Raw genomic sequence first — 12,025 nt, forward strand, 5'->3', positions numbered from 1 at the left:
CATCCGCAGTGTTTTGCTTTTGCATTAGTAATCCAGAGGCCTGGACGAATGATCCAGAGGCCCGAGTTCAAATCCCACCTCGGAATTTAAATTCAGTTAATGAAATAAATCTGGAATAAAAAGCTACCGTCTGTAATGGTGACCACAAAACTACCGGATTGTCGTATAAAACCCATCTGGGTCACTAATGTCCATCAGGGAAGGAAATCTGCCACCCTTACCCGGTCTGGGCCTATATGTGACTCCCGACCCACAGCAATGTGGTTCACTCTCAACTGCCCTTAGCAAGCCACTCAGTTGTACCAAACCGCTACAAATAATTACAGTGACTGACTTGGAAGTAAATCAGCCGTTTCTTCATCGTCGCTGGATCAAAGTCCTGGAACTCCCTCCCTAACAGCACTGTGGGAGCTTCACCACACGGACTGCAGCGGTTCAAGAAGGCGGCTCACCACCATCTTCTCAAGGGGCAATTAGGGATGGGCAATAAATGCCGGCCTTGCCAGCGACGCCCACATCCCATAAGCAAATTTTTAAAAAAATCAAACACATGTGCTCTAAAATATGGAGTGGGTATAGATTCTGTTCACATTTAAATCAGGGTCACTGTTCCAGGAAAAGTGCTCCATCTCAAAACAAATACACAGACTGTGAACAAATGGTCAAACACTCTCGTAAGTTGATTGCATAGTATTTATTTTTTAATCATTTACATTTTTTCGCACATCACATATTACTTTTTCCAAGGGCCCTCACTTTCAGACAACGTCCTCCACCATCAATGACAAACTGAGCCAGCAATAGGTCCACCCAACTCAACTTGCTGCCTACTCGGAGACTCCCAACTCACCACCTCTGTTCCCTCGCGTTCCTGCTGCTGACGTTCGGAGTAAGCCTAGCAGGATGAGGGGGTCATCGGTGGATTCTTTGGGTCGGGAAGATCAACCATGACTGTCGGCTTGCGAAGCCAATGTTTCCCAGTTGGCGCCTGTACCCTGCAGGCAAGCAGGTGCTGCACGCCCATTAGGGCAAACTCTTGGTTTGAGGCCAGCCAAGGGATGCTTCAGGCAACATGCCGCTCACCGTGGATTCCACAAACAGGTCCGTCGCCATATTGGCTCAGTCTCGAAAGGTGACGATGAAACCAAGGACATGCGTTCTTGGTGTGTGTGTGTGTGTGTCTGTCTGTCTGTCTGTCTGTCTGTCTGTCTGTCTGTCTGTGTGTGTGTGTGTGTGTGTGTGTCTGTCTGTGTGTGTGTGTGTCTGTGTGTGTGTGTGTGTGTGTGTGTGTGTCTGTGTATCTGTGTGTGTGTCTGTGTGTGTGTCTGTGTGTGTGTCTGTGTGTGTGTCCCAATTCCACAACATCCTTTCAACGTAGCATGTGAAATCAAAACAAGACATCCTGGCACATGTGACACAAGTTAATGTGTTTTTTGATTGAAGGCGGTTAGGAAACTGCTTGAGTTAGGAATTTCCTTCTGTCTGTCACATGCGAACCAAACAAGGCACAATGAAGACACTCGGCTTAACCTGCAGGAGTGTTCCGCAACTTTACAAGAAGAATATATATATAAAAATACAAGGAATATAGACCATTCAGCTCCCATAAAGCGATTAGTTGAGTTCAGTTTCTCCTTGGCAACTGCAGACTTTTGATTTGTGACAGCGAGAGCATTTTGTTTATTAAGAAACTCAAAAGGTGCAAGTTGGGGAGAGGGCGATAACTGCGGCAAAAGTCATAAAATGCCCTGCAAGAGTGAAAATGCACCATCTCTTTGTCTGAACAAAGATATATGCTGATAAAAATGGATTACATTTACAAGCTGATACAAATTAAACTAAATTAAAGAAAGACAAGGAAGGTTTCATGCTGCAACGGGACAAGCTGCTTTTGGAAACCCCGCTTCAGACTCTGCGCCACTGCTCGATTCCCCCTCAGTCATTCGAGCCGCACAGCTGAAGAAGGAGCTTCTTGTAATCCCCAGAGCAGTCGTCCTGCCAACGAAAGAAACAGCCAATGAGAAGGAGCGGTCGGATGGCCGAGCTGACCAGCAAAGCTCAAGATACCAGGTCTGCTCGCGTGTCTACATTTAAAAGGTGCCGCAGAGCCTGGCTTACGATAGATCACCCTATCTGATCACGGTCGAGTGGAAGACGCGGAGTTAATCCAAGGTCTGGCTGGCCTATCCCGACCGGCACTGCGCCAGGCTCGAGCCCCAGACTCTTGCCGAGTGGGGCCAGTGCTGAACGCAGGAGCAGCCCCTCGAGCCTGTTCCGCCATTCAATGAGATCGTGGCTGATCGGTGACCTAACTCCGTACAGCACAGTTGGCCTCAGTGCCCGAGTCGAGGGCAGGCCAGGGCTCCCTCACCCGAATGGGTTGTCCACATGTGGACGCCGCACAAGGACACGATCGGGCTCGGCTGTAATGTTCTACCCCGCAGTACCTCGCCCAAGCCGCCATTCTTCACGCGTTTTCCTGGATGGCAAGTTGGCTGGCTATTCAACAGTGAGGAGGCATCACAGTTAATCCTTCCGTCGCGTGACATCCCCAGCAGGGGATCGCTGGATAGCGGACAAGAGTGAGAACATCGTCAGTTCTCTTTGTCTCTTCCTCTCTCCCTAATCTAGAGCTCAATCACACAGCTCCCGCAGGGTTAATTCAGCGCTGACTGGTGATGGAACTCGGGGTTTGCTGTCTGTGTGGATCAACTCCACGCAGAGCAAGCGCAATGGGGGTACGGTGGAATTGTGCTTATGTTACTGGACCACTAATCCGGAGGCCTGGACTAATGACCCGGGAACACGAGTTCAAATCCCACCACGGCAGCTGGGGAATTTAAATTCAGTCAATTAAATAAATCTGGATTAAAAAGCTCGTGTCAATAACGGTGACCATGAAACTACCGGATTGTCGTCAAAACCCATCTGGTTCACTAATGTCCTTTAGGGAAGGAAATCTGCCGCCCTTACCCGGTCTGGCCTATATGTGACTCCAGACCCACAGTTGACTCTTAACTGCCCTCTGAAATGGCCTTGCCTCGGCAGCTCACCACCCGTTCAAGGGCAATTGGGGGTGGGCAATAAATGCCGGCCTTCCAGCGACACCCACATCCAGTGAATGAACTTTAAAAATTGAGTCAGTGAGCACTTTCACGAGAGGATATAAAATAAAAATGGACTTCCTTCAACGATTACACTCCCGCCCCTGGCTTCATTTCACATCCAAACAGGTACTGGCCCACTAAGTCGATTATAAAATACCCACTCGCTTGTCCCTCATGGTTCAATGGTTGAGAGTAGCTTTGAGCAGTGACCACAGAGAACTGGAGAAAGAGCCTCACTTCCTTCATTTGCCATTTATAAGAACATAAGAAACAGGAGCATTTGGCCCCTCGAGCCTGCTCCGTCATTCAATAAGAAGTTGGCTGATTTGATCTTGAGCTCAGCTCCACTTCCCCGCCTGCTCACCATAACCCTGGACTCCCTTATCGCTCAAAAATCTATCTGTCCCCACCTTAAATATATCCAATGACCCAGCCTCCACAGCTTTCTGGGGTAGAGAATTCCAAAGATTCACAACCTTCAGAGAAGAAATTCCTCCTCATTTCTGTTTTAAATGAGCGACCCCTTATTCTGAAACTATGTCCCCTAGTTCTAGATTCCCCCCACGAGGGGAAACATTCTCTCTGCATCTACTCTGTCAAGCCCCCTCAGAATCGTATACATTTCAATAAGATCACCTCTCATCTTTCTAAACTCCAAGGAGTATAGGCCCAACCTGCTCAACCTTTCTTCATATGACAACCCCTTCATGCCAGGAATCAACTGAGTGAACCCTCTCTGAACAGCCTCCAATGCAAGTATATCCTTCCTTAAATACGGAGGCCAAAACTGCACGCAGTACTCCAGGTGTGGCCTCACCAATACCCTGTACAGTTGTAGCAGGACTTCCCTGCTTTTATACTCTATCCGCTTTGCAATAAAGGCCAACATTCCATCTGACTTCCTGATGACGTGCTGTACCTTCGGAAATGCATTGATGACAAGTGGGATAGTTACCGATATAAAGGAGTACAGTGACTTCCCGTACATCCTCTTGAACTCGGCCCGGATATCCAACATGTCCACCTCGCAGCGGGTTGCCATGATACGAATCAGGGTTTTGTCATCGGTGCCCAAACCCTGCAATGAAAAAGGATGGGGGGAGGGGGTGGGGAGACAGACACGTTAACATGCGATATACAGGAACCTCGCTTTCCTTGCTAATCACGGCGCCCTGAATGTGCGCGTCAGCTTGAGTACCTAACACTACGTTGTTTCATTCTCCGTTAACTATGCGTTCTTCCATCTCCCAAGCTCCTGCCACCAGCGGGAATTATGGGATGGTCTTGACCAGGGCAGGTCGGTCGTTGTGACGATAAAATGTACAGCGCCCTCTAGCTAGGAGGTATAGCGCCCTGGATCTGTATGGAGAGAAACTGGTCTGTATGAGGAATGCCATTTTAACTGTATCCAGGGCGCTATACCTCCTAGCTAGAGGGCGCTATACATTTTATCGTTAGTCGTGATGTGCGTCACTGCGCCACTCAAACTGATGGCTCTTTTAAAACACATTCCCATCATTTCTCACCAGAGCACACGACAAACAATTTTGGATACCTTTATTCCTATTATCTTGATATTCTGCCATTCAGTTTGCACGTTAGTCCCACTCCAGAGACTCGAGCACATGAATCTAGGCTGACACTCCCAGTGTAGTACTGAGGGAGCGCCGCACTGTTGGAGGTGCCGTCTTTCGGATGAGACCCGTCTGCCCTCTCAGACAGACGGCAAAGGTCGGTGAGCGGCCTGCGTGTGACCTTTCGGATTGCCGCGCAGTGAGCGGGAACATTGCGAACCACCCTTCTCCGGCCTTGGCTGAATCTGCAGAGACCAGCTGACGGGTGCGCAAGAGAAGTGAAACTTGGCAGCTGATTTTCCCTCGGTCACCTCCCTGCGGAGAAGCAGACAGCGTCCACCCTGCACTAGCCGCCGATGGCCTCCCCGGGTTTGTGAGCGCCGACGACGCTGGGATTCCCATGCGGGGGGCTCCCACTCCACCAGCCCAGTATTTACATCGAGCAGTGTGTGTGGCATCATTAAAACCAGCTGGAAGAATTGGTTCGATTTACCGCGTCAAACCCCAGCCGCCTTAACTGCCAGTCGGCAGAAGAATGAAGAAATCTGTACGACAGAGAGCGGAGGCGAGCTCGATCACGTTTTGTGCAGTCAATGGGGGAAAAGTATCACCGGTGTGCATCCAGACACTGCCGATAGGTTCGAGGCGAGGATCGGGTGTGGCTGGGGTGGTCCAGTGAGCATGGATCCAGTATAAGGAGCACCCCACCCAACCGAGCAAAAGAACGAACAGCGTGAAGCTTTACCTTCATGGATTTGTAGAGTCTCTCAGCAAAAAAGGCCGAAGTGTTTCTCAGACATTTCACTGCAAAGTGAACATTAGTTACACATTAGTCATTGCTAGGATATAAATAATGAGACAGCGCGTATAAATGACACACAACACACAAACACGCACAACACACATACACACAATCAAATCAGAAACCAAGCCCAGTGCGCAGCAACCGATGTTGCCTGTCATTTTTCTTGGCCCCGCGCGGCCCCTTTAAGGCCGTTCGAGATCCTGCGCATGCGTGGCTCGCACGTTGAAAAGCCGGCTGCGCGGGTTGCCTGGAGCGGTGCACGGCCACGCACCAGGCAGGAAACTCCGGCAGCAAGCAGGAGTGAGTGCACCTCTGGCCGTCGACAGACAGTGCAGTACCCCAGTACATCATTAAAGGGGTACACAGACTGAAACATTAGTTGAAGGGGTTATTCCAGGGGGATGGGGGTGGAGAATTCCCCAAAACATCACGGGCTGGAAAGTCGTCTCGGGGCGGGGACGCAGTCCGTGTGGTGACGGCTCTGCCTCGCGCTATACGCAGTGCCTGTGGTTCAGTTCCCGTGCAGTCAGTGGAGCTGATTATCAGGCGTTGAGGATAAAGGGCAGCCAATCAGATACCACCCATTCTGTGCCGCCCGCCCGAGGTGAATATCTAGGCCCAATATTTGTTGACGAGCTCCATTAAAAGAGAGAAGAGAACCATCAGTCAGAACGGACGGGGGTTGGGGGGAGTGACCTGGTGCTTGAGTACAGAAAGCCTTTGGTGCGTTGGGGATATTGCACTTAACTGGGCCAGCCACATAAATGTTGTGGCTACAAGAGCGGGTCAGAGGCTGGGTATTCTGCGGCGAGTGACTCACCTCCTGACTCCCCAAAGCCTTTCCACCATCTACAAGGCACAAGTCAGGAGTGTGACAGAATACTCTCCACTTGCTTGGATAGGTGCAGCTCCAGCAACACTCAAGAAGCTCGACACCATCCAGGACAAAGCAGCCCGCTTGATTGGCACCCCATCCACCACCTTCAACATTCACTCCCTCCACCACCGGCGCACCGTGGCTGCAGTGTGCACCAGCTACAAGATGCACTGCAGCAACTCGCCAAGGCTTCTTCAAATCCGCGACCTCTACCCACTAGAAGGACAAGGGAAGCAGGCTCATGGGAACACCACCACCTCCACGTTCCTCTCCGTGTCACACACCATCCTGACTTGGAAATATAGCGGCCGTTCCTTCATTGTTGATGGATCAAAATCCTGGAACTCCCTCCCGAACGGCACTATGGGAGCACCTTCACCACACGGACTGCAGTGGTTCAAGAAGGCGGCTCACCACCACCTTCTCGAGGGGCAATTAGGGATGGGCAATAAATGCCGGCCTTGCCAGCGACACCCACATCCTAGGAATGAATTTTTTTAAACCCTAGAATGCAAGTATGCACTCCATGATTCCTTCCACACAGTCTGTTCCCAGTCTTAACCATGCAAAGGGGGCTCTTGATACTCATCATGATAAACCCAGAGTTCCTCTTTTGTTGCGGTTAGCATAGGACCCCCTGGGCTATTCCTTCAAACAGACGATTACAGTGTTCCTCACAAAGAAATCCTTGTTCTCATTGACCAGTCCCCCTCACAGCCTCACCGCACACCATGTCTACACCCTCGGGTCTGTGACTCTAGTCTACCGTGAGTGTTCTCCACCCTTTCTTGCAGCAAAGCCGTCAGCCATCTTGTCCCCATGCGTGGACATTCTCTTACAGAACCCCTCGGACTTGCTACATCTCTCTCCCAGCTACAAAAGCCACATTTTCAGTCACCTGCCCTCACTCACTCTTCTCCTTACTCCTGCTGAGCCATCTAACTCCCATTCTGCAAAGGGCTCCCGGGTATTTTACTACAACTACTTATATATATATATATTAGCTGCTTTAACGGAGTAAATAGTCCCAAGACTCGACACAACAGTGTTCTAAGACAAAATGGATAAATTTGACATCGAGCCACACAAGAAGAAATGAAGGCAGGTGACCAAAAGCTTGGTCAAAGAGGTAGGTTTTAAGGAGCGTCTAAAAAGAGAGGAGAGAGAGGTAGAGAGGCAGAGAGGTTTAGGGAGGGAGTTCCAGAGCTTGGGGCCGAGGCAATAGAAGACACGGCCACTAATGGATGAGCGATTATAATCAGAGATGCTCAAGAGGGCAGAATTAGAGGAGCGCAGACATCTCATGAGGTTGTGAGGCTGGAGGAGATTACAGAGATAGGGAGGGACGAGGCCACGGAGGGATTGGAAAATAAGGATGAGAATTTTGAAATCGAGGCGTTGTGTAACCGGAAGCCAATGTAGGTCAGCGAGCACAGGGGTGATGGGTGAGCGGGTCTTGGTGCGAGTTTTGGATGACCTCAAGTTTCCGTAGGGTAGAATGTGGGAAGCCAGCCAGGAGTGCGTTGGAAGAGTCAAGTCTAGAGGTAACAAAGGCATGGATGAGGGTTTCAGCAGCGGATGAGCTGAGGCAAGGGCGGAGATGGGCGATATTACGGAGGTGGAAATAGGCGGTTTTAGTTATACCGTGAATATGTGGCCGGAAGCTCATTCCAGGGTCAAATACGACGCCTTGGTTGCGAACTGTGTGGTTTATACTCGGATAGATGCTCTGGAGAGGGACGGAGTCAGTGGTTAGGGAATGCAGTTTATGGCGGGGACCAAAGACAATAGCTTCGGTCTTCCCAATATTTAATTGGAGAACATTCCTGCTCATTAAGAGGGGATGCACGAGAGGACAACTCACTACGTAGCAACTACCCTGTGCAAGAACACATCGTTCTGACTGCCTCGGTCTGAGTTTACATCCTTGAGCTCCAGCAGCCGTGATGAGCTAAAGCCAACACCACACTACAGGACTACAGAAATATCACTAAAACTGATGGATCTGGTCATTATCACATTGCTGTTTGTGGGAGCTTGCTGTGCGCACATTGGCGACCGCGTTTCCCACATTACAACAGTGACTACACTTCAAAAGTTGTACTGGTTGTAAAGTGCTTTGGGATGTCCAGAGGTTGTGAAAGGTGCTATATAAATGCAAGTCTTTTTTTTAATGATGCACCACCTCCAAGGGGCAGAGCAGGCAAAAGAGTGGTTAAAAAAAATAATCTAGAAGACAACTGGAGTTTCAGCTAACCTAATGCCGCACAGTATAGCAGCTTTATTTTGATTGGATAGTAATTGTGCACATGGTTACCAGACATTTTATTGTCACTTCTTGTGGGAGAAAACACTGTAGTTTCAGGGTGTGCCACTAGATGGCGCTGGCAGCACACTCCATGTTAAACAGGAGGAGACGAGAGCAAATGGAAACCACCATTTCTGGCACAGAGGGAAAATGACATTTCTGAAATTTCTGGAGAAGCCAGCACCACAGACTATATCATTACCCGAGAATTTCTTCTCTGAGGGTTGTAAATCTGTGGAATTCTCTGCCCCAGAGAGCTGTGGAGGCTGGGTCATTGAATATATTCAAGGCGGAGATAGACAGATTTTTGAGCGATAAGGGAGTAAAGGGTTATGGGGAGCGGGCGGGGAAGTGGAGCCGAGCCCATGATCAGATCAGTCGTGATCTTATTGAATGGCGGAGCAGGCTCGAGAGGCCAAATGGCCGACTCCTGCTCCTATTTCTTATGTTCTTATAACATGTATAAAACACTGTTTCAGCCTCAACTGGAGTATTGTATCCAATTCTGGGCTTCGCACTTTAGAAAGGATGTGAAGGCCTTCGAGAGGGTGCAGAAATGATTTACGAGAATGGTTCCAGGAAGGAGGGACTTGAGCTACGTGAATAGACTGGAGAAGCTGGGGTTGCTTAGAGCAGAGAAGGTTGAGAGGAGATTTGATAGAAGTGTTCAAAATCATGAGGGGTCTGGACAGAGTAGAGAGAGAGAAATTGTTCCCATTGGCGGAAGGGTCGAGAACCAGAGGACACAGATTTAAGGTGATTGGCAGATGAACCAAAGGTGACATGAGGGAAAAACTGTTTTACGCAGCGAGTGGTTAGGATCTGGAATGCACGGTCTGAAAGCAGACTCAATCGTGGCTTTCAAAGGGAGTTGGATAAGTATCTGAAGGGAAACATATTGCAGGGCGACGGGGAAAGGGCGGGGGAGTGGGACTAGCTGAGAGTTGGCACGGGCTTGACGGGCCAAATGACCTCCTTCCGTGCAGCAACCATTCTACGATTCTCTGATAGCCTTGCTATATAAGCTTTGCTCTGTGCTCATACATTAGCAGCTTGCTGCAGTGACTACATAGAGTTACGTGGAATTGACAGAACACAAACAGTCCCAATGGGTCTATAGCCAGTCTTTGTACTACACACAAACCTCCTCCCATTCTAATTACCGCTTCCCTCCCTGCTCCCATATCTCTCTTTCCGGCACAGACCCGATGGGCCGAATGGCTTCCTTCTGCGCCATATATTTCCATCATTCTCTTCTTCCTCATCCAGCTGCCCTTTTAAATGAGTCAATGCTATCTGCTTTAACCAGTCCACTGTGATATATGCCTTACATCATCACAAACACACAGACTACAAGATGGCTCTAATACATCATGTGACTTTATTGCATTTGCAGCAGCAGTTGCATTACCTCAGTAGTCCACCAGGTGGCGCAGGGGGTCCCACCAGGTGGCGCTCTCTATTACATCCACCTAGCAGCGAGATTCATGCTGCAACCATGTTCATTCATGCACTGCCTGTGCACTTCCTCCAGAGACAAGGGCAGCCCAGCACCACAAGACGGCGCAGCAAGCCAAGTGCGAAAAAGGCTCACAAACATTGCTGGATGAGCACACAGATCCCACAGAACCGCAACATAAAACCTCAAGGCTTCCGTTCATCGGTGTCAAGATAAGGTGACACTCGGGTGCAGCCAGGTCAATCTACGTTCCAAACCCTATCCTCGTACAGAGACTAGAGCTAGCAACTATACGATTCAGCTGCCCAGTGTCCTAACTCGCACCAAGTCCCACTCACCCATCACCCCTGTGCTCGCTGACCGACATTGGCTTCTGGTTAAGCAACACCTTGATTTCAAAATTCTCATCCTGGTTTACAAATCCCTCCATAGCCTCGTTCCTTCCTATCTCTGTAATCTCCTTTAGTCCCAAAAAACCCCGAGATGTCTGTGCTCCTCTAATTCTGCCCTCTTGAGCATCCCTGATTATAATCGCTCAACCATTGGTGGCCGTGCCTTCTGTTGCCTGGGCCCCAAGCTCTGGAACTCCCTGCCTAAACCTCTCGGCCTCTCTTTCCTCCTTCAAGACGCTCCTTAAAACCTACCTCTGTCACCTGCGCTAATTTTCACTTGTGCGTCAATTTTTTAATCTCATAACAATCCTGTGAAATGGCTTGGGACAATTTTATTACGTTAAAGGCGCTATATAAATACAAGTTGTTGTTTTTGTTGAAGATGATGATTTAGTGCTGGTGGCTGAGTCTTGCCCGGTCAGTACGAACCATTAATGTGGGCGCGTGCGGCCCACCGAACTTCAACCATAAATTACCCTCCTGCGTGTTGGATTGGCCAAACACTCTCTCTCACAAAAGGAGCACCCCTTTAAACCTGCCTATTGCGGATACACACACCCACACACACACACAAAGTGCACATGCACAGACAAATGGAAACACAACGGTAGCAAACTTCACTGTACTAACCCACAAACTGGGAATCCAGAAAGCATCAGAGGGAAACACACGAGGAAAAGTATTATGTGCATATTAATATACAACACTGAACTACTCTCCGTCACCTCGATAACTTTCCCTTTTTTGATCGAAAAAATTAAAATGGTGCTGTCCATACTCTCCATTGCAAACTGGGACAATGGAATCTTCGCTACCAGCCTCAGAAATAGAACCCACCATCCCCGCTGCTTTAAACAGGGTTTCTCGATGAAAGAAATGGAACTTACTGGCTGCGTTTCAGCAAGTGCTGGCTCAGTGATAGCACTCTCGCTCTGAATCAGTCGGTCCTGGGTTCCAAGCCACACTCTACGGCTTGAGCGCACTATCTGGGCTGACACTTCAGTGCAGCACTGAGGGAGTGCTGCGTTGTCAGTGCTCTTTCAGGAGGAGATGTTCAAACTGTCTGCCTCTTCAAAGTGATGGAAAAGATTCCCACGTCACCCTTTGAAGAGGAGCAGGGGAGTTGTCCCGGTGTCTTGGCCAGCGTAGGTTCCTCGAGCAACACCGCCCAAAACAGATTGACAGGTCATCTTGAACTATAGAGGAGTAAAGGGTTGTGGGGAACTGGCAGCAAAGTGGAGTCGAGGCCAAGATCGGATAACCACGATCTTACTGAATGGCGGAGCAGGCTCGAGGGGCCGTGTGGGCTACTCCTGCTCCTATTTCTTATGTTCTCATTCATGTTTGCAGTGTGCAAATTGGCTGCCCTATTCGCCTACATAACACTTGACACTTCAGAAATAACTCCTTGGCTAGGAAGAGCATTGGGGCATCTTGCGGACAGGGGAAGCATCACACAACTATCTTGTTTTGAGTTCGAACACAACCCTGGCACCATTAATG

General features: G+C 49.4%; 1 protein-coding gene across 3 annotated transcripts in view; it reads right to left on the reverse strand.

Annotated features, from left to right (window-relative positions):
- Positions 1 to 679: 679 nt before the first annotated feature.
- The window catches only part of LOC139234858 (annexin A4-like), a 105,091-nt gene continuing 93,745 nt past the window's right edge, over positions 680 to 12,025 (reverse strand). For all 3 annotated transcript variants that reach the window (XM_070865631.1, XM_070865629.1, XM_070865630.1), the window contains 3 exons: positions 5,427 to 5,485; positions 4,063 to 4,185; positions 680 to 1,995 (listed from right to left, as the gene is read on the reverse strand). In XM_070865631.1, coding sequence (XP_070721732.1) covers positions 1,936 to 1,995; positions 4,063 to 4,185; positions 5,427 to 5,485 — 242 coding nt within the window. In that variant the 3' untranslated portion in view covers positions 680 to 1,935. The remainder of the gene's footprint in view (positions 1,996 to 4,062; positions 4,186 to 5,426; positions 5,486 to 12,025) is intronic.

The sequence above is a fragment of the Pristiophorus japonicus genome, chromosome 22 (genome assembly GCF_044704955.1).
Source record: "Pristiophorus japonicus isolate sPriJap1 chromosome 22, sPriJap1.hap1, whole genome shotgun sequence".
Lineage (NCBI taxonomy): Eukaryota > Metazoa > Chordata > Chondrichthyes > Pristiophoridae > Pristiophorus > Pristiophorus japonicus.